The sequence below is a fragment of the Astyanax mexicanus genome, chromosome 12 (assembly GCF_023375975.1).
Source record: "Astyanax mexicanus isolate ESR-SI-001 chromosome 12, AstMex3_surface, whole genome shotgun sequence".
Classification (NCBI taxonomy): domain Eukaryota; kingdom Metazoa; phylum Chordata; class Actinopteri; order Characiformes; family Acestrorhamphidae; genus Astyanax; species Astyanax mexicanus.
This window is the reverse complement of record NC_064419.1, coordinates 5,093,422-5,116,204: the sequence shown is the minus strand read 5'-3', so window position 1 is coordinate 5,116,204 and position 22,783 is coordinate 5,093,422. Positions and strand designations below refer to the sequence as shown.

The window sequence follows — 22,783 nt, the reverse complement described above, 5'->3', positions numbered from 1 at the left end:
TGAACTCTGGTATGTCACCCATAATGTTGTGTGCATTGCAATATTTTGAGCAAAACTGTGCTCTTATCCTTAAACCTCCCACATTAAAATGACAGGTGTTTCAGTTTCATTGTCCAACCCCTGTACAAGCTTTTCTAGTCCCTGATGAGAAGTGCTGCCAATAGAATAAGACTCTCTGGAGAAGATGAACATGAACTTATTGGCACCATGTCTAATAAGTTAAGGCTGTCCTGATTTCACACATAAATGCGAGCCAAAAGACCCCCACACTCCACAGCAGAGGCTTAATTAATAATGATGAGCCTTTTGCTCCACAGTCTTTATATATATTCATGAGCATTCCTTCCCCAGCACTAACTCAATGGAGGGGGCATATCTGTCCATTTGGAAGAATAATAGGAGGAGGGGGCAGTAAAATCATCAGGAGGGGCATTTAACACTGAGGTGGCAAAGACAAACATTTCACACCTCTTTCTAACTATTTATCCAGTCTAGGTAAATAAGTGTAGGCTTATTATTATTATTTTTTTTACATACATAATATATACTTATTTAATCAAGCAATTAATTACATTCAAAAAATTGAGAATTATCCTTTTTGTTTTTTATCTTTGGTATTCTGTGGGTTTATCTGTGGGTTTTGATGGCACGCTAAAATAGCAACGAATTGCAATGCTGCATACATAACAGCACAGAATGACTTTTTATCAAATGAAAATTGACATAAAATAATATTTTACTCAAAAACAGGGGAATCTTTCCTTTCCACTCATTTTTTACTAGTAGGTACAAATAAGATTACTCAAATTACTGTATATATCATCATATTTGAACATACTGTCAATGTCAATTCGGCACAGGGGCTTAGTGGTAAGCACATTAGGGGTGGGCGATATGGCCCTAAAATAATATCACGATATTTCATGGTATTTTTCGCGATAACGATACTTTTGTCGATATGACAAAACACTTCAAAAAAAAATTTTTTTTCAAAAATACACTATACACTGCAAGAAAATAAAAAATATATTTTATTATTACATACAATAAAATACTGCTCACCCTTAGTTGAGATATTAAAAAATACAATAATTTTATCAGATTTGTAACATCTAAATCAATGATTCAGAATGTCATGATACTAATAATAATGCACTCCAAATATATCCATATATCCAGGATTAAAGTAAAATAAATGATACTGGACAGATATAATCTGTCTCTAGTAGATATATATATAATGGGAAGAGGGATGGGAAATATGGCATGATATTTATTTATAAATATATATATATATATATATATATATATATATATATATATATATATATATAATATAATATTGTTCATGATATTTAAAAATTTTGACGATATTATCGTGTACAATACGATATGGCACACACCTAAAGCACATTCGTTGGGATTCTAGAAAGTTTTCTAGATAAGTGTAACTTCATTTATTTCAAGAAAATAATAGTAACTCCAAAACAGCAACTTTAATACTTTAATACTTTAATTAATTAGTAACCTATAGCATTTATATTTTCCATTCATCATGAATTTTAAAGACATAGTTTCTGCATATTTTTAAAAAGTGTAAAAATATTGAAATTGAAAAAACTAGCACAATAACAAAATCACATGATTCAGGTAATGACTGGATTTTTGCTTTTTCACCAACCAGCCAATAATCTTGCAGAATAAGACATGAGCTATAGCAACTTTATACTGCAGCTTTTTTTATATATATAAACATACAATCAATAATCAGCCAGAGGATAAATATGATTCAAACTCTGAAAGTGTTGTGTTAAACACTGCTCACTTATTTACACCACCACTACACACCAGAATGTGCTGGTTAAGAGTTTACATGCACTGAGAAATCTGATTACAGAGGTACAATCTAAACTCAGTTTTCTAGATATCAGATTTTTAGCCGCTATTCTTATGTAAGAAACCAGAGTATCCTGTTTACATTCTGTTCGACTCCCTGAAAAATCTGATTCTAAAACTGAACTTTTCCTACACTCTCCAAACTCACAGAAAGAGACAGAGCACTGAAGGGTGTGAGGGAAAGAAAGGCGTGGGTGTGGGAGAGGGTGCAGAGAGAGAGATAAGAGAAGGAGAAGAAAGGCAGGATGGAGAGATTGAGGGTGTTGTGGAGGGTAAAGTGTTGATTTGTGCTGACGTGAGCGCGAGTGAAGGCGTGGAGCTCTAATCTAAAGCAGAGTCTGCTGAGAGCAGTAAAGCAGCAGCTCCCACTACAGCTCCACTGATTCACCAGCACGCTGATAAAACACCACATATATCAGGAAATATATCCTACTAATAATTCAAGCTGATTTAATTAAACTGCTAAACATTCAGTATATGAGCCTGAATATTCTCAGACTTCATTAATAGTAATTAATTGTAGGAAAATAAACAGATCATGTGGGACACACCCTGATAAATACAGTTTTGGACAAAGTGTTTTTACATATTTTGTATTTGTTTTTTTACATATATTGATTACTGATTATGTTGGTAAGAGCTAAGATATGAGAAATTCGTAGAAATCCTGAGATATTGTAAGACTTATTAGGAAAACCTGAGATATTATGGTAAATTCTAAGATATTCTAAGAAATATTAGTCAATCATGAGATACTCTGAGACATATTAGGAAATCATGAGATACTCTGAGACATATTAGGAAATCATGAGATACTCTGAGAAATATTAGGAAATCATGAGATACTCTGAGAAATATTAGGAAATCATGTGATAATTCGAAAAATATTTAGAAATCCTAAAATATTATGAGAAATATTAAGAAATCCTAAACTCTTCTGAGAAACATTAGGAAATCATGAGATATTCTCACAAATATCAGATAATCCTGAGAACTTTTGAGAAATATTAGACACTTATGAGTTATTCTGAGAACAATTAGGAAATCCTGAGATACTCTAGATAAATATTGGGAAATACTGAGATATTTTGAAAATATTGAAAAATCCTGAGATATTCTAAGAAATATTAGGAAATCCTAAAATATTCTGAGAAATATTAGATAATCCTGACATACTCTAAGAAATATAAGGAAATCCTGAGATATTCGGAAAATATTAAATAATCCTGAGATACTCTGAGAAATATAAGGAAATCCTGAGATATTCTGAGAAATATTAGATAATCCTGAGATACTCTAAGAAATATAAGCAAATCCTTAGATATTCTAAGAAATATTAGGAAATTGTGACATATTCTGAGAAATATTAGATAATCCTAAAATAGTCTGATTAATATTAGGAAATCATGAGACATTCTGAGAAATTTTAAGAAATCCACAGATATTCTGAGAAATGTAGGAAATCCTGAGATATTAGGTAATATTAGGTATTAGGTAATAATTGTGAGGAAACCGTAAAATAATAAATAAGTCATCCTGAGAAGTTCCAAGAATCTAAATATCCTTAGAAATCCAAACAAAATCTTGAAATGTTTTAAGAAATGCTGCAAATCAAAAGATATCCTGTAAAAATCTCATATAGATCCTTAAGATAATTCAGTCATATGTCCAATAGAACAGAGCTATCGGACATTCTGATTGGGTAATCCTGTTACTGAAGTTTCATCAATGTTCTGGGCATTCATTCAATTACCCATGCCTGTCTTTTATATATTCTCTCTCTCTCTCTCTCTCTCTCTCTCTCTCTCTCTCTCTCAGTGCTGATGTGGCCAGATGTGAAACGGTGCTCACATTTATGTGTTCTTTAACTTCCATTACAAATCACTTAGGGAATTTCCGGGGTAACTTCTGGAAAACTCATACACTTCATGTTGGTGTGTGTGTGTGTGTGTGTATAATGTGAGCAAAATCAGCAGTTTACTCCTTTCTTAGTGATTATTAAATCCTTAAAATTGAAAGGAGGTGACAACGAGCTTACTTTTATTCTGATTCTCACTTTCATTTCTTGCTCATACTTTTCTTTTGATACTTTGTACAAATAAAGTATTTTTCTTCAGCATCCTGGACTTGTTCGTTTGTCAATTTCCACGACAATAAATATCCATATATGTGTGTGTTTGTGTGTTTGTAAAAGAGAGAGAGAGAAAGAGTGTTGGCATGTAAAGAAAGTCATTATTTGACTAAAAGTCCTTTTGTTGTTTGATCAAATACTGTAGGTGATAATTGATTGCAGGCCAAATAATTGATAAAAAACAATGCATTTTTAATAGGGATGTCACGATTTCGATATTTCATCAAAATCGATCGAAATTATGTCATGGTCTCAAGCATTGAAGTCAAAAAGAGGATCGGCGATCCCTCCCGCAAATGGCGCAGCGTACTACGCAACACTCGTCTTCTTAAAGAAAAACTTGAAAATATAAAAAAATAACAGTTGTTTTGTCTAGCCTCAAATATGTTAATCGTTTTGGTACCTTAAGGAGCATCTTTCTCTCAGATAAAATTGATAATATATCTTTGTTAAAGAAAAAACGTGTCATTCTCAGGGACCGAAAAAGTCTTAAAGTCTTATTTTTCATGTTTAACTGTTATAGTAGGATAGAGTTCAGTTTGTTAAGGCTCTAATTGTTCTATTATTTTGTACATCACTGTTCCTGTATTTTTTTTATTATTTATTTTGTTATGTTGCACATTGCTGTTTTAATAGTGCGCACTGCTGCTACCAAAAAAGCCACTATATGGCATTACATATATATCTTAATTAAATTATTTAAATTTGACCATTAGTGTCTAATGTGGTGTATTACAGATCACTTGTATCACTTTGCATCACTTATATCAAGCCCACCTTTTGAAATAAGATATTGTAAATTTGATGAATCAAACCAATGACTGACCATAGACTAATCTAAAACTGGCATAGGCCTCTCTGCTGTAAAAAAAAAGATAAAAGAAAATTGAAAATCAAATCGAATCGTGACCCTAAAATCGGAAAAATAAAATAGAATCGAGGATTTAGAGAATCGTGACACCCCTACTATTTAATTTATGCAATAGGGAAAAAGTAAAGACTGTAATGAAAATCTGTAAAAACATGTTCAGAATTAGTTAATTTGCCTTTTAAAAAATGTCACATTTTGTTTTGTTCCAGTCTTGGCAGTAAATTCTCATTTTGGTGCATCATTTAAAGTGAGAGTGAATGAGCTGTTATGTGTGTGTTGGCAGTAGATGTTTGGGTGTACGCTCCACAGTCCACGTCAGTAAAAACTCAGCCTCGGTTCCGGTTCTGGTCCGGAGAGGCCGAGCAGAAGCAGCAGTAGCAGCAGCAGCCGGAACACTCTGTCCTTCACCCAACACTCCTCACCCAACACTGCTGAGCCAGAGAGGAGAGAAGAGTTTCTGAGGAAAGCTGTTTTAAATTAGGCCTCTTCAGAGATGAGGGCGGACTAACGCCGGAGTGTGAATTCCCCCGATTACACACACACGCGTGCACACACACACCCATCCACCAACACACACACTCACACACACTGCCTCTCTCTGAGCAGCTGGTACCCAGCTGCACGTCTCGCCGTCAGTCTGAAACTGCTGCCTCATCATCAACGCCATGCGCAATACCCACAATGCCCAGGGGAGGCGACTGTTCACCCACATCGGTCTGTCTCTTTCTTTCTCACTCTCTATCTCTCTCTCTCTTTTTCTTTCTCACTTTCTCTCTCTTTTTCTGTCTTTTCTGAGCTTTTAATGTTAGGTAGTGCCAGGCAATATGTCCTCAACTGAAAATCACAAATAAATTAAACATATTGTATTTATCACGATAACGTCTAAAGAACAATTTAAATGCACGTGTCGAATCCACACTGTTGAATATCCTGATATTGGTGTGAAAATTGATAAATTTGTTTAAAATTATTGACCTGCACTCATTTTCCCCAGGATAAGAAGTAGTGTGGAGGTTGTACTCACTGTGGACCTCTACCTCACTCTGCCTCCAGTCTAGTTATGTCACATAAGCACAGTATGCCCTTTACTTTATTGCAGCTCTACCAATTCGTTTTTTTTAAGAAAAAGTAATATTGCAATAATGATATAAAATATGATACATCTTACAGCCCTAATGTGCCCCATAGCCTATGTTGTCACCTACACATTCCTGCCTTCCAAGGTTAAACTGCAGAGTGATGCAAAAACACTAATTCATTGTTGTGACAATGATATTTAGATTTTTTTGCTGTAAATTAAACTAAATTCTATGTTTTCTAATGCTTTTTAGGCATGATTTTCAGACAAAAATCAATAATTTGTGAATACAGTATTACACAGCATAATATTGAGATAATTCATTATATATTTTCTATCACCCCTAATATTCTATACTTTCTAATTTATCTTTTATCATACTTTTGCATTTTTATCCAGTTTATAATTTAAGATTAGTACTTAAAAAAGCACTAAACCCTGAACCATATTTTGTCCATACTGGTCCTGCTTAAAAGTTTTATAAACATTTTCTAACCTTTAAAAAACGTTTTTATAGCGGTCATTTCCACCTCTGCAGCGCCCTCTCAGGTTTAACTGTACTATAGGTGTGGATGATGTGTCTGTGTACTTTGATATGCAGACATATCACAATATGCAAATCAATCAATCAATCAATCAATCAATAATACCACCTCCCTGCTGATGTCCAACCATCTGTGTCTCACAGCTATCATAGAGACACTGCTGCTGCTGCAGCTCAGCCAATCAGCTCTCCCTTTTGTCCTGCTTCTAAACCCATACATCATCTAGTGCCTCTGCCAAACCAACCCTTCCATTTTTTTTCACTTTTAGCCTTTTCAAATTTGAGCTGAGAGTGGAGTCAGCAAAAATCGTAAAAATCAGGGGGTTTAGTGTCCCTTTAAGATTATTTTTATTTTTGTGCTGGTGATTTGTTCAGTTTAAAAAGACGCAATGGAAAAACGTATTTTGTTGGAACCAGGGATTAGATTAGTATAAATAATTTTCAGAATCTCTCTTTTCTCTCTCTCAGTCTGTCTGTTTATCTGAGCGAGTTTTGCGTGTGGCCGTCAGCCTCGTTTCTGCAGTAATAGCCGCTGAGTTAGACAAAAATGTCCGTAATTACAGATGCCCAGCAGAGCTGAGAGGAGGGTGGGGGGTTGGGGGGGGGGGGGTGTTTTGGCTCGAGTCTGTGCAGGACAGGGAAAGGGAAGTTATTCGTGCTCAGCCAGGAAGCAACACCATTTCCTGAAACTGCTGTATTGCAGCAAGCGTCCTCCATTCTGTAAACTCTTACCTTTTAAATCTACAATAATAACCCCCCCCTTCCCCTCCCCTCCCGAGCCCAGGGGCACCCCCCCCCCCCGACTCTCTTTAACAACGGTAGGCCCGTAATTACAGGCTGAATTGCAGAACACGACTACAGGCACAGAAGAATCGCACAAAACCTAAAACCGGGCTGTAGAAAATGAGTAGCTAATAACAGGCCTGGGCTAATTAGGGACAGATCTCTGCTAATATGCTAAAGTCTGCAGATTAACGACATTCCACACAAGATTTCACAGATGTGACTCAAAAAGCAGCACAGAAGATTGACCACTTTCACTTGTGCAGTCTGGTGAACTCCGCTTAGAGTATAAACTGGCTAAAGTTATAACATTAAGCATGAAACCTCAACTCTATCAAATCAATATCTACAGCTATAACTTCAATCTCCTAAACCAAACACAATGTTCCTCCATTGGAAAACCATAGTTTTCCAAGCACCAAATATTAATATTCTCCAGAAATCAAACATTAACACTTTTTACGTTCCAAATATCACTGCTCTCCATTATTTAAATGTCAATCTTCTCCATAAACCACAGATCTAGGCTTCCCACCTACCAAATATCAATTTTCTACATCATGAAAATCTATATTTCAAAATTTCAATCACCTAACATTCTCAACCAAACAACAAGGTTTTCCCCATACTAAGCTTCAATATTCTCCATAATACAAAATGTATATTATCTAACTCCAAATTTCTATTTTCTCCATCAAACACTTGCCTTGTAAACATCTGTGTTCTCCAGAATCAAAAAACAATATTCTCTACCTCCAAATTTACCTCCTACCTCTAATGTTATCCATCAAACACCAAGGCTTTTCTCGTTCAAAACATTGATGTTCTCCACAACAACAACCGCCAAACTTCAATATTATCTACCAATCACCAATGTTTTCTAAATACTAAACATCATTTTTTTTTATTAATATTCTCTACCACCAAATGTCAATATTCTCCATCAAACACCAAGGTTTTCCACCTAGTAAACATTAATGTTCTCCACAATTAAAAGTCAATATTCTCAAACCCTAAAGTTCAATATTATCCACCAAAAAGCAAGGCTTCCCTCATATGAAACATCAATGTTCTCCATAATCAAAAATCTATATTCTCTACCATCAAACTTAGGTTTTCCACGTATAAACATCAATAACTCCAAGGTTTTGTATGTACTAAGCCTCAATATTCCCCAAAGAATATACCTCAAGGCTTTACTTGTACCAAATATTTTATCAATATTATCCCAAAATCTCCCACAAACATAATGGCTTTCCACAAACAACCTCAATATTCTCTACCAAGCAAACATCAGTGCTTTCCAGCAATTACATCAAAAACATGTCAACGTTCTAAGTCAGGGTTGCCAGTTATTTGTTCTTGTGATCTACACCAAACATCAACATGGTCCACGAATCTAATGCCAATATTCTTCTACCAACCGTCATCATGTTTTTAAACAGACGGAAACTCTTTTTTAAAAAAATGTGATTGTGTACATCATTCGGTTCAACAAAAACTCATAAGAACTGGGATAATGTAGATTCAATTTTAACCCAATATTAATGTTTGCTGGAGGTTTGAACATTAGATCTGTTTTTCTGCATGAGCCGATGTTCTCTGAGGAAAAGGCAGATCAGAGCATCACGCTGAATGTGTTAATCTCCACGCTTGTGAGTTTAAGCCTGGTCTGAAACAACCATTCTACTAATGAAGATCCTCCACAGAAAACCGTCCCCACCAGGCCAGTTCCACCACAGCTGGGGATTAGCACCAGGCTCTGCGGCAGGAATGCAGGACATTTTAATTCCCTGTTAATTTGCTAACCTGCTCAGCGGGGCAGACACAAGGCTCCTAATCCCCAGATTTAACAAGCCCCAACAGCTCACGCTCTATGGTCCTCTCTCTCTCTCTCTCTCTCTCTCTCTCTCTCTCTCCCTCTCTCTCTTTCTCTTTTTCTCTCCAATCTCACAGTGGAGCTCCCACTGCGCCAGTGCACGCCTTAACCCGACACCACTGCAGCCATTGTTCTGCGGCCTGAGGGCCTTCAGTCTTGATTTCCAGACGACACTGTCGCCTGCAGAACCTGCAGCATGCTCGTGGAAACCCTCCCGATTGGGGAAGTTCAACGTGTTTCAAAACACGTCGGTCTTTACTTTCAAGCTAATCAAACAACCACAGGGCACAAGCTGCAACTGCTTGGTTCTCCTCAACTGCAAAACCTGAGAACCAAGAGACAACAAGTGAAAACTTCTTAGCGTTCACTGAAATAAAGTGTAGAAAGATTTGATTTCTGGTATTTTTGAGAATCTCTGTTGCTTGCTCCACTCATTGTGAAATTTTAAACACTAAAAACAATCATGCTACAAAGGGCAATGCCATCCTTGAGCAATGCCATCTTTGAGCAATGCCGTCTTTAAGCAATGCCATCAAGTCTGGACCTTGAGTCCAGTTTCCAGTCCTGTGTTTTGTAATCACAGTGTTGAAGAGCGTGTTAGCTGTGGTGCTAACACCAAGGCTCATCAGGACAGACTCATCACCCCCATGCTAACAAACACAGCAGCCAGGCTGTTTATCTTAGCAGGGTTGGAGCAGGTTAGCCTCAATGTTAACAGCTGGGCTCAACAGGGCTGTTAGCACCACAATGCTAACAGACGCGTTTCAAAGAGCTTAGATTGCATTCAATGACAGGAGCATATCGTCGCTGTCCAATGAAAAACAAGTATCTCAAAACCAGTCAAAGTCAATGTCAAAATAGTTAATTTCAGGTCATTTTGAAGTATTTCTATAGGTCCATTTTTCAAGAAATTTTGACACAAGTGTAAGGCAGGGGTGTCCAAACTACGGCCTGTGGGCCATTTGCAGCACCTTTTCTTTTTTTTAGCGGCCCGCGAGGTATTTTAGAAATAGAATGAAAGTTGGCCCGCTGTTAAGCAGGTTTTTATAATGTAAGATTCAAAGTTTGAAAGCTAGGTGTCAGAAACAGGCCAAAGAGTCTAAAAGCGGAGAGAGTGCGCATTTCTAGCGCAGAAAAACAGGCCAAAGAGTCTAAAAGCGGAGAGGGTGCGCATTTCTAGTGCAGAAAAACAGGTCAAAGAGTCTAAAAGTTGTCGTAATTAAGGAGTTTTAATATTAAGAGACTTCATGAAATTAATCAATTTGAAAAATCTTAGTTTACACAACACTGTCAAAGATAAAGACAGTAAGTCAAGTAAAACGGTCTGCAAATGAAATAATCAGGAAAAGTATTATTGAAAGTGGTATATTTCATTATTTGTTTTATTACAGAGTCTGTGGCCCGTGACTTTAAATATATTTTTCCTTCTGGCCCCCAACAAAAAAAGTTTGGACATCCCTGGTGTAAGGTATAAAAAATGTAGATACTTGTTTTTTATTGGACAGCGACGATATGTGCATATATCCCGTCCAAAAGTATTAAATGTTCCATTGCTCCACAGCTCAATGTTGTCAATCATGTTTATCTAGTCAATCATGTTTGTCTAGTCAAAAAAGTCTTATTCAATTAGTTTCTTTCTTCTCCACAGGGAATAATGTAGCTGTGTGTGTGTGTGTGTGTGTGTATGTGTATTTGCACATCTGCATCAGCAATGGTTGCAACTTAAAGTAGCTAAACGCATTAATTTAAAATGGGGGGGATAAATATTATTATTATTATTATAATTATTTGCTATATTTAGTGTATCACAGTGTGTAATGTACTGTCACACTTCCACAATGCCTTACAGTTTTTGTTTGTAACAGAATAAGCACTATTCCTCTTTCTCTACTCAAAGAAACTGCACTTTTTCAGGTGCGCTCTCGTTCTTAGCCGTACGTGCTGCGGTCTGTCTGACGTGGTCTGTCTGACGAACTGGAGCTGCTTCTGCTTATGAGTTCTACTTCATGGCTTCATTAAGCAATGCTACCACTGAACACAGCCATAACCCACGCTCTAATACTGTTACAACACAGTGAAAACAAAGGGCAAAAACACCCAGAAACCGTTTGTTTACTGCACCATGAGCATTCTCACGGAGAGATTAAAGCTTTTCCACCGCCACAGGGAAAATCCCGGCTAGAGGGGCTACTTATCAAACCAGGAGTTCAGTAGTATAAAGGGCATTACCTAATACAAACAAAGGCATGGGCCAAATAAAAGCATGCAGTGCTAATCAGCTAGCACCAGACCAACATATTTAGACTTTAAAACACTGATATGCTGGGCACCTGGCACTACACCAGCACCAGTCCAACATATGTTGAGTTTTGAACACTGGTACACTGGTAAACCAGCACCTCACCAGCACCAATCACTGATACACTGGTCACCTGGCACCACACCAGAACCAGTCCAACATAAGTTGAATTTTGTACACTGGTAAACCAGCAACAAACCAGCACCAGAATAACATTTGTTGAGTTCTGAACACTAGGATGCTGGTCAACTGGCACCACACAATGACCAAACCAGTTTATGTTAAGTTCTGAATGATGGTACACTGGTAAACCAGTACCTCACCAGCAGCATTCTAACATTTGTTGAGTTTTGAACACTGGTACACTGGTAAACCAGCACCAGACTAACATTTGTTGAGTTTTGAACACTGGTACACTGGTAAACCAGCACCGCACCAGCACCAGAGTTTTAAACATTGGGATGCTGGTCAACAAGCATCACATCAGCACCATTTCAACAGAGCTTTTGAAAAACATTTTTGCGCTGTTTAAACGAGCGAAATCTGTTCAGAATGATGTTAATTAACATTGCAACACTGAAGAAGCATAGACCTGTTATTTATAGACCTATACAGATCTCTGAAAGATTAAAATGCCAGCAATGCGAGCAATAATCCACAGCCCTAAACATTGGTAAATTGGGCTAGAAGAATGATGTCTGAATGACTTTCCTCTAATAACTTCTCTGATGACTTTCCTCTAATCTAATATAATTTAAACATGGTTTAAGAAAATTAAATAATTGGAGTCGGGTCTGGTTCGGGCAGAGAATCTCTCAACAAGCTCTACACAGAATCACTTCCATGAAGCAACAAATCATTTTGCAGCAGTTTTGAGATCACAGGGTTTGCAGTGTTGGAACTCTCTCTATTCTATCCTACAGTATAAGTGAAGGTCTGATGGCCCAGTGGTTGAACCCACCGCTGCAACCGCCAGTGGGCAGAAGCACGGGTCAGAAATGCTGGAGTGTGGGTCTTTCCACAACTAGACTTTTGTGCTGGGCAAGGTGGGGGGAAACAGAGAAATCGCATTTCACACCAGAGCGAGTGGCACTTCGCCGGCGAGGACAATGGGCCGAGTTTTCCCTGCACACGCGGCGCCGTCCGACCAGAGTAAATACACGCAACCGGTAATGACCCGTGCGGAGAGGTCAGCACAGTGTGGTCGTGTGCCGCAAGAAAGAGAGAAGGAGATAAAGCGAGGGAGAAGCAGGGCAGCGAGTTGCACACCTCTGGGGATGATATTCGATACGGTGCAGAAAGGAGCAGCATTGTCTGAGGAGCACAATGGGAAGGGTGCAGTGTTGTGGGTGCTGTGTGTGTGTGTGTGTGTGTGTGTGTGTGTTCAAGAGAGGAATGTGAAACACCAACAGCAGCATTCCAGCCGCTTCTTGCCGAGCCTCCAGTCTCTGCCTCGTTTTCTTTTGTGAAAACTCCTCTGTGCCACAGTCACCGGGTCGACAAGCGCATGTGGACTAGGTTATAAATCACATGTGATATAAAGGCATTGCGAAGGCAACAAGTATGTCTTTATAAATGCAAAGACAGGCCTATACTTTCTGATTAAATTTAGCACTTTTTGACTATACTACTACTTATTATGATATGTCTTGCACAGGGCTGCAACTACTTTTTATTTTGGCAGTCTGCTTTTTATTTTTCCGATTAGTTGAGTAGTGAACCATTATTTCTAGGGGTGTAAGAAAATATCGATACACTTGAATATCGCAATATTACTGTATCAATTCTCAAAAACGCTGTATCGATTTTTTAATTAAGTGTGTTTTTATTAAACTCCCGGGAGCTTGATGGCAGACAGTAGTTACTTTTGTGTTGTTTATTCACCTGGCCGTGAGGTGGCAGTGCTGTGATCTATCTTGATCCATTCGGTGCCTCCAGTACACTGCAAGTAAGTACAGTGCTGCATTAGCATTAGCACCCCGCTGGCGATGGCAGAATCTAAACGCGTTAGGCCGGCTCCTGGGGTGTACAGAGCTGAAGTGTGGGCTCATTTTGGCTTCCACAATGAAGAAGGCAGGGTGTTTAAAACTGTTGAAAAAAGTGGCATGATATTGGATGCTACAGGACCTGTTATTAAATCTAATGGAGCTTCCACCGTTCTGATTGTTTACAAATTAAACTTTTTCCACTTAGATTAAATTAGGTTGTATGAGTTTTTTTTTAAGTATCGTGATATATCGCATCGTGAGCCCTGTATCGTGATATGTATCGTATCGCCAGGTTGGTGCCAATACACAGCCCTAATTTTTTCTGCCATGCTCTTTACCTTTGCTTGCTGTGAGTACGCTTCTCTTTAAAACAATAGCAACTGCTGCAAATTGGATTTTAGTGCCCTTTTTCAAATGCCCAGAACATTGCCCTTTAAAGGAGAACTCTGGTGTAAAATTGACTTTTGGTTAAGTGATAAAGACATGATAAAGAGTACTAACCTTTGTTAAACGGCCCAACTCCATTCTCCCACAGCTTTCAGAGATCCAGTAATTTTTTACAGTTTCTCCAAACATGCTTTAGAATGAATGATATGGGGCATTTTTGTATTTTGCCCCTGCAGATAAATCGCTTTCGCACCGTTATCCAGACTCAAAGTAGCTCCACACCTCATTGGTAGAATCTAGAGAGCCCTGACAGTTAAAACGAGACAAGAACTTTAAAAAAGTCACACAAAGCTTATTAATAATCTCCGGGCACCGCCATCTTATGGTAAAGGTAAATGTTCTATAGCATCCATTCATAAAGTACTATTTATCATCTTTTACTACACCATCAATTTTACTACTCCTTAGTAACTACACATCCTTACAGCACAGTTCCAAACCTAGAATAAAGTCTTCCCAGTACAGTAGAGACAGTTACTCCAACAAATGCAAGAGATACTCTTTTTAATCCCCTTGATTTCAGAAGAAACAATGAATGAACCAATCTACGCATCTACTACTGCCTCCCCCCCACCTCAACACACAAATACACGTCCCTCAATACACAAACACACACTCACATCAAACACATGTGAACATTCACACACACATAGTGCACACATATCCATAACACACACACACACAGAGTAAAGTACATAATACACATACACACCCACTCTAAATACACATCAAACATGCACAGGCACACGCACACACAAGCAAACATATTCACACAGAGTAATACACAAACATATCCATAACACACTTTATCAACACACATATATACATGTGTAATAAAATAAAAGTACTGACAGTAAAATACACACACACACACACAATAAAATAATATAACTGGAAATAACATGATTATCACGATACTTAACCCAGGATAACCTTGATTTCACAATTCTGTGCAAAATACTTTTGCAATACATCGCAAGACAATTATCTACAATACAGCATCTGTGTTACTGAATAGGATAGAATACTTCTAAATAAGTTAATACCAAGAATTATGGATTTATTGGTGTCGATTTCACAGAATTCTACAATCAATAATCCTCACCGCAGGTTTACCCTATTTATTTGATTAGCGCCACCACATGGAGTTATGAAGCAATAACTTCAGTAAAATGAAATAAGTGGATGTGATGAGTCTTTGGAAGTTTAGAAAGCATCAGATTCAATAAAAAATATCAATATTTAACGCCACGTATTTAAACAATTTAATATCATTGAAATGATACATATATCATACATACATATATCATAATATATCATAATGCTTATATATTGTCCCACCCTTAGACCCCAAAATACACAAACATGCATAATATAAAGGGCTGGGCGATATGGCTTAAATCTTTATCATGATATATTTCTTCATTTCGGACGATATGATAAAAATCCGACATTAGCATCAACAGTACAAAAGCAACTACCCTTTCTATAAGTTACGTAATTACGCACTAATAGAGCTGGATGATATGGAGAATATATCACAACATTTATTATGTTTATGTATTTATTATATTTTGACTACCTGGGTAATATGGTAAACATTTAAATGGCGCCTAAAAGAAATAAAAAATCGTAACCATAATCGAGAATCGCTAATATATTAAAAAAATATTAAGATGATGGTTTTATATAATTATACATTAATATACACAAACACACACACTTTTATAAATATTAAATATATTGACACACAGACACACACATATAAGTGCACAAACACACGCTGCATATATATATATATATACACTTCTCTAAAGAGACACACATCACAAATACACACACACACATAACCAGAATATAATATACACATATACACCTAAGTACACAAACACACGCACACACACACACACACACACCGCAGCGCCAGCCATGCTTACGGCCTGCTCTGGCCAACATCTGGGCAGCGGTGCGAACAAACATCCCACAGCTCCTGGAGCCAAACACAGATCTACACACTTTACTACAAACACAGAGACCACCCTGATCCCCCAGATCATCACCCTGATCAATCACACCACTCTCTCTGATTATTGATCATTAATCTCACAGATCTGAGGGGATTCTCGGGCTCGCGCAGCTGGATCAGCCCCAGCTCAAAAACACTGCAGAAAGTTAAAAAGTGAGCTAAAAAGTTAGAAAGCTGTCTGTGCAGCAAAATGTATAACGTCTGCACACGTTTCAGAGCATGCACATTCCATTTATTTTAGTTATTTAAGCTAAAAGAAAAAATAAATATGGAAATGAACTCAAAAGGTAACTTAAAGATGCTTTTAGAATTAGTTATAGCTAAAGTTAGATGCTTAAAAACAGCTTCAAACACACTCTTTTAATGTAACAACCTACCGCATGAGAGCTGGATCCAGCAGAGAGCGAGGAAAAGCACTATTCCCGAGGAAAAAGTGGGAATTTCACCCATATTTTCTGTAAAATCCACATATAGTAGAGTCCGAGTCGCGAGCGCACGGCGGACCTGCGTGCTGCGTTTCCGAGCTTCCCTCAACTCCTCCTCTCTCTAAATCTTCAAATAAACGTGTTTATCTATTTTATTAAACAGTCCTAAAGCTCTTTAAGGTCTCACGCTGTCCTCTGTGAGCACATAAATCCATAAAATCTCAGAATATCGCTCTTTTTTCCCGCACTTTCCCTCCGCTCGCGCTGAGCTCTGCCCCGCTCTGCTCTCCTCTCTCGCTCCGCTCCCCACCGCGGCCGCCGCACCGCCGTCGCAGTCTGCAGTGTGCCTCCGCGAAGTAGTCCGAGATGCTTTCGCCGCAAATACGCTGTAATCTTTATCTAAAAATCACAAACTCAAGTCGACCGAGTCTTTTATACACGTAACGCTTTTATCACAGCGTTTAAACCACGTCCAGTGCCGTGTTTCCACCGTCTGACCAAAAGTGTGTGTTTTTCGTGGCACCGCGGCGGAGGAATTTTCTCTTCTTTTCGGCTCCTCGGAGTATGACTCAAATTTAACCCCTCGCGTTTTTTTTCTTCTTCTCTTTCTCTCTCTGTCTTTCTTTCTTTCTTTTTCCCCTGTTGACGTTATTCCGCAAACCTCCCACCTTTTCTCCGAATATTTAATTTATTTGCTCTTCAGCTTTTCGGGTTTAAATAAGCTGTGTTCAGAGCTGTACTTCACAGACATAATTAATGGTAACAGTAAACAGGATTGTTTAAATCCTACAGCCTGTAAAAAAAACACTGAGGTGATTTAACTAGGTGTGGATGATATGGTCCTAAAATAATATCACAATATTTAATGGTATTTTCGTGATAACATATTCTTGACAATATGACAAAATACTGGAAAAAATATATATATAATATTTATATATATATATACATGTACATGTACATATACATATGTTAAAGTATCTGTCTCTAGTACATTCATAAAGGTAAATGAGAACAGTGTGAATTTTTATTTTGCGAAAAACAGCAAAAAAGTAGTACCCTGATGATATTGCATGATATTTCAGGGTATAATATCTTTCACAATATTCAAAAATGTTGGCGATAGTATTGCCTACCATAACATATGGCACACCCCTAGCTTTAACCTGTATCTATTCTTTATATATAATATTAAAATGTGGTTGAAATATTGTTGTTTTTACATTGAAACAATGGCTGTGCAAACACTGAAATTCTAACGTCAAATCAACATAATGTCCTCAATCTTCTGGCTTTTAAATTAGCATTTTACATTCAATCACCATACAATTTCCAAAAACGGTTGCATGAAAGGATGGGAAAAGTGTTTTAAATTCCATTTGCACGTATTGCTTATTCTAATATATTTAATTTCAAATTAATTTAGCCCATTTTCTACCCAATTTAAAAGCCAATTACCCAACACACCTATTAGGACTCCCCCTCTCACTAGTGATGTCCCAACAAGAGGAGGGTGAAGACTCCGCTTGTTGGAGTCTTGCACACGCCTCCTCCGACATAGTGAAGTCAGACTCCTCCTCTTTTTGAACTGCTGCTGATGCAGAATTGCCGAGTAGCATCATGCACCGAGTAGCAGAGATGCGGTTCCGATACATCAGCTCACAGATACCTTGTGCTGATCGACATCACCCTTTGGAGTGATGAGGGGAAAGACAGAGCGCCATCTACTCCCAGGGCTTTGGGCTAAAATGTTCTAGTTTAAGCCACTTGTACTATTAAAAGTTTTTGTTTGTAGTTGTACAGTTCCTACATCTCAGAGATGTATATTCAGAGAAAGAGAATAAAAATAAAATTGTTAATTTTTCATCATGGCAACTGACAAGAGCTGCTAATTGTCAGTTAATTGTAAGTTAAATGTGAATTGTATATTTTTACTAGTTATTTATTAATTTATTGGCTCCTCAGCTAAAATTAATTTGATTAGTTTGATTGCGATTTATTTAGATTGATTAATCACAGAGCATATAATTATTCAGATACATTTTGTTTTCGCTTAATAGCACTAATATACAGTTAATTGTTGGCCAATAATCTATAATGATAAACTCTTTAGCTCACAAAATGTCAGAAGAGCTGTTGATCGATTGAAAAGGTTATTTTTCACAGTCTTCCCCAGTTTCATAGTAACTGCTGTCCTCAGCTAGTTTTACATCTTGTTACTGAGAGTGTATAAAGATGAACAATAGGTCTACATATGCAGCAGATTAAGGATTGCCCCACACTGCAGAGGAAGTGGTTATGTTTTGTTTCGTCTGCCCAACCAGAGTAACACACTCCTCACAAAACTCCTTCATTTCTTCCCTGATCACTCGGTCTTAGGTTGAGCCACCTGAAGTCGACAGCAACTGATTTCATTTGATTTCAATGAAAAAAAAAACTTATGTCAATTCAGCATTTGTTGACGAGCTGACATATACTATCTGGGTTCCAAAAAAAAAAATCTGCATATATATTTTTAATTATTTAGTAAATTACTCATTATTTTGAGATATTAAGTCAACTAAAATCATCTTCAAATAACAATTTGGTATCTGAAAATAATGACTTACTACCTCTAAATAATGATATAGTATCTTAAAACAATAGTCAAGTATCTCAAAATAATTATTTAGCATCTCAGAATAATGAAAGCATCTAAAAATAATGAATTAGTATCTCAAAATAAGGATTTACTATCTCAAAATAATGACCTAGTATCTCAAAATAAGGATTTTGTATCTCAAAATAAAGATTTAGAATCTTAAAATAATGACTTAAATTCTTATAAATAATGATTTAGTATCTCAGAATAACAAAATAATCTTAAAATATGATTAAATATCTCAAAATAATGACTTAGTATCTCAATATAATGATTGTGTATCTCAAAATAATGATTTAGAATCTTAAAATAGTTACTTAGAATCTTTAAAAAAATTATTATATATCTCAAAATAATGATTTTAGAATATTAAGAAAATGATTTAGTTTCTCAGAACAACAAAATAATCTGAAAATAATGCCTTCGTATCTCAAAATAATCATTTAGTATCTCAGAATAATGAAAGAATAAAAAAATGACTTAATATCTAAAAACTATGATGGCATCTCGAAAGAGTGACTTAGTATCCCCAAAAAATGACTTAGTATCTCACAGTAATGAATTGGTATTTCTAAAATAATAATTTAAAATCTCAAAATAAAGATGTACTATCTACTAAAATAATAATGCAATAGCATAGCAACATAGTAATTTACTTACTTAGTCTAATTAGGCTGTGTGGTAACACCAGTAAGGTTTACATCCTTTTAAACAGTCAAACTTGAATATATATTCTCTCTTTCTTTCTCTGTCAGCATCTTCTAATAAGGAATAGTCTACAGTTACAGTAGATACAACAGTTGCATGTGTGATCTGTTGTAGCTGTATTGCTGTGTGTGGTGCGTGAAGTGTGTGATTGTGAAGCGGAGGTAGATTTTTGCATGAAACTGGTTCTTTTTCTTCTTCTGTTGTTTAACGGTCGATGATAGCCTGCCTTAGTTTTCTGTGATCGTTTCTGAGACGTTAAACCATCTAAAAAAATTACTAAATGGACCTCGGTTTAGTAGAACTGGATCAAGACCACCATTGTTCACTTTAACTTTTACACAAAAACTACCATTTCAGAAAATCCAAACCAAACCAAGATACGTGTGAAAGCACCCTCAGTGTAAAAACCTGACGAGGACATTAATTAGAGGTTTGCTGAGGTGGTCAGTAATGGCCGCCTGGGAAGGTCAGTGTAACTGCACCCAGTGGTGATAAGGTCAGAGTGAGCTGTCCGTCTGCCCGGGTGGAGATTTATCCCTCGTGAAACTCATGTCATGGGCCAGATAAAGATATGATATACTAAAGCTGGGTGGCATTAAAGACTGATCACCCTCCCAGCATCACCTACCCATCATCCACCCCTCCACAGCGTGGGAAACTGCACCAACCACCATCCTGATACAGAGAGGAAGAAGTCACAGAGACTGAGGGGGAGGAGGAGGGGCAGGTAGATCTAGAGATAGTGATCTGTTATACCTGCAGTGATCAAGGCCCTGGCAATCTTTATCACTAAAATGCCTCAATTCTACTCATTTGATGCTGTACGTATGAATAAATTCCTATATTCGTATTGTTCTTTTAATGATTGGCTTATTGATTTAAAAAAAAAAGAATCATCATTTAAACACATTATTCTTTATCAACATCCAATTTTTACCCGCCAAAACTAAGCAAATTGTGACCAATGTTCATAAGTACAAATTATATGTATACCTATGAATTAGCATATTTGTACATATATACAGCTCTGGGAAAAAATACAAGACCACTTAAAATTGATGAGTTTCTTTGATTTTACCAAATTAAAAACCTCACTGCTTGAATTTTTTTAACAAAAGCAGTGTGTAAGACTGGGGGAGGAGAACATGCCAAGATGCATGAAAACTGGTTAAACCAAGTTTAATCCACCAAATATTCATTTCTGATCTTTATGAATATGAACATGTTTTCTTTGCATTATTTGAGCTTTAAAAGCTCTGCATCTTTTTTGTTATTTCAGCCATTTCTTTTCATTTTTGTGCAAATACATTTTTTATAAATGAATTATTTCTAATATTCCCCCATTTTTTCTACCAATTTAGCTAGGCCAATTGTCCCACCCATTCAGCTGCTACTCAGCTGTATGTCACTTATCACTAGTGATGCCACAACACAAGGATGGTGAAGACTAGCACATGCCTGCTTATCTGATACATGTAAAGTCAGACTCCGCCTCTTTTATGATGAAAAATAATGAAAAATTACTACATTTAACATGTGTCTTAAGGTCTAACTTTTTACTGGTACTGTATTTCATAATGTATTTCAAGTACTATAAAGTACATACAGTGTATTATAAGCTATTATAGCTTCCTTAAGTTGCTGACAAAGATGTGCAAATTGTTGCAAATTGTTTGTCATCAAGCTGCCGGTGCTCAGAGGGAGCACAATTGGCCCTGCTTCCTCTGGGTGGGTAGATGGCGCTCTCTCTCCACATCACTAAAGGGTGATGTCTGCAGCACAGGGCATCTGTGAGCTGATGTATCAGAACCAAGTCGCTGCGCTTTCCTCCGAGCGCGTTGTGATGCTGCTCGGCAATGCTGCATCAGCAGCAGCTCGAATAGAAGCTGACTTCACATGTATCGGAGGAGGCATGTGTTAGTCTTCACCCTCCTTACTAGTGATAGGGGGAGTCCTAATGAGTGGGTTGGGCAATTGGCCATGTAAATTGGGGAGAAAATTGAATAAACTTGAAATTTACAGGAAAGAGAAAAAAAAAATCTTTCAAATAAACTTTCAATGGAATATTTTAGATCATTTTGACGTGTTTCTTTTGGTCCGTTCATCAAGAAGTTTTGGCACAGTGTCTGTTCAAATTATGTAATAAAATAAAACCGACAAAAATTGAGATACTTTATTTTCATTGGACAGCAACGAAAGCATGCTCTAATTCTGAGCACAATGACCAACAATTAACTGTGGCATGACTATAGCTGCTGGTGCCGGATGCTGCGTGTATTTATATGTATATGTATATAGGGGGTGAATATTTACTGTGAGAAGTTGCTGAGTCTACAGGGACAGCTGGTGCCCCGGGGGTCCATTGCCACCTTCTCAGTGCCCGCGGCGGTGACACACACGCTGACACAGGCAGCCGGAAACATTGGCTGACGGTTGCCACTGTAAAGTGTAAGACGAGAGTGTGATACAGGAAGAGGGAGGTATATTTAGGACAGATTATCTCTCCCTGCATATGACCTCTTAATGCTTCACAGGGAAAGGAGCACCTCTTTATACGAACCGGATAAGGCTGGGAAACCCGGCGCTGGAGCCGAGAGCCGCACAAATAACAGGACGAGCCTTCATCAAACTGCAGGACCTAATCTACTGTAGAGTTTCAGACTGTTAAATACTAATTTAATACAAGAAATCAATGAAATAACCTAAATATGCTTTTAATTTAGCATTTTAATTTAATTTAGTCTAATTTCAGAATTTTTTTATTCATTTTAAAATGTCTAGTTGTGGTCTCTAGTATGAATGAAAGCCATGTGAGCCGTTTTTTGTGTGAAAAAAGAACCATCTACCTACCCAGAGGGAGCAAGGCCAACTGTGCTCTCTCAGGGCTCCGGCAGCTGATGGCAAGCTGCATGACCAGGATTCGAACCCCCTTTCTATCAAATGCCAATGTTTACTAATGTCCACATGGCCAAGCAATTTTCCATGACAGGGTGGACCAACACATGCATGCGAGTGAAAATATAAAGAGATTTGACTGAAGAACAGGATGTGTAATCTGAAATATAAC

The 22,783-nt window shown here is 37.3% G+C and overlaps 1 protein-coding gene across 1 annotated transcript in view; it reads right to left on the bottom strand.

Annotated features, from left to right (window-relative positions):
* The window catches only part of notch2 (notch receptor 2), a 95,803-nt gene extending 79,113 nt beyond the window's left edge, over positions 1-16,690 (bottom strand). The window contains 1 exon segment of the mRNA XM_022670193.2: positions 16,320-16,690. Within this exon segment, the coding sequence (XP_022525914.2) occupies positions 16,320-16,392 (73 nt within the window). The 5' untranslated portion in view covers positions 16,393-16,690.
* Positions 16,691-22,783: the final 6,093 nt, after the last annotated feature.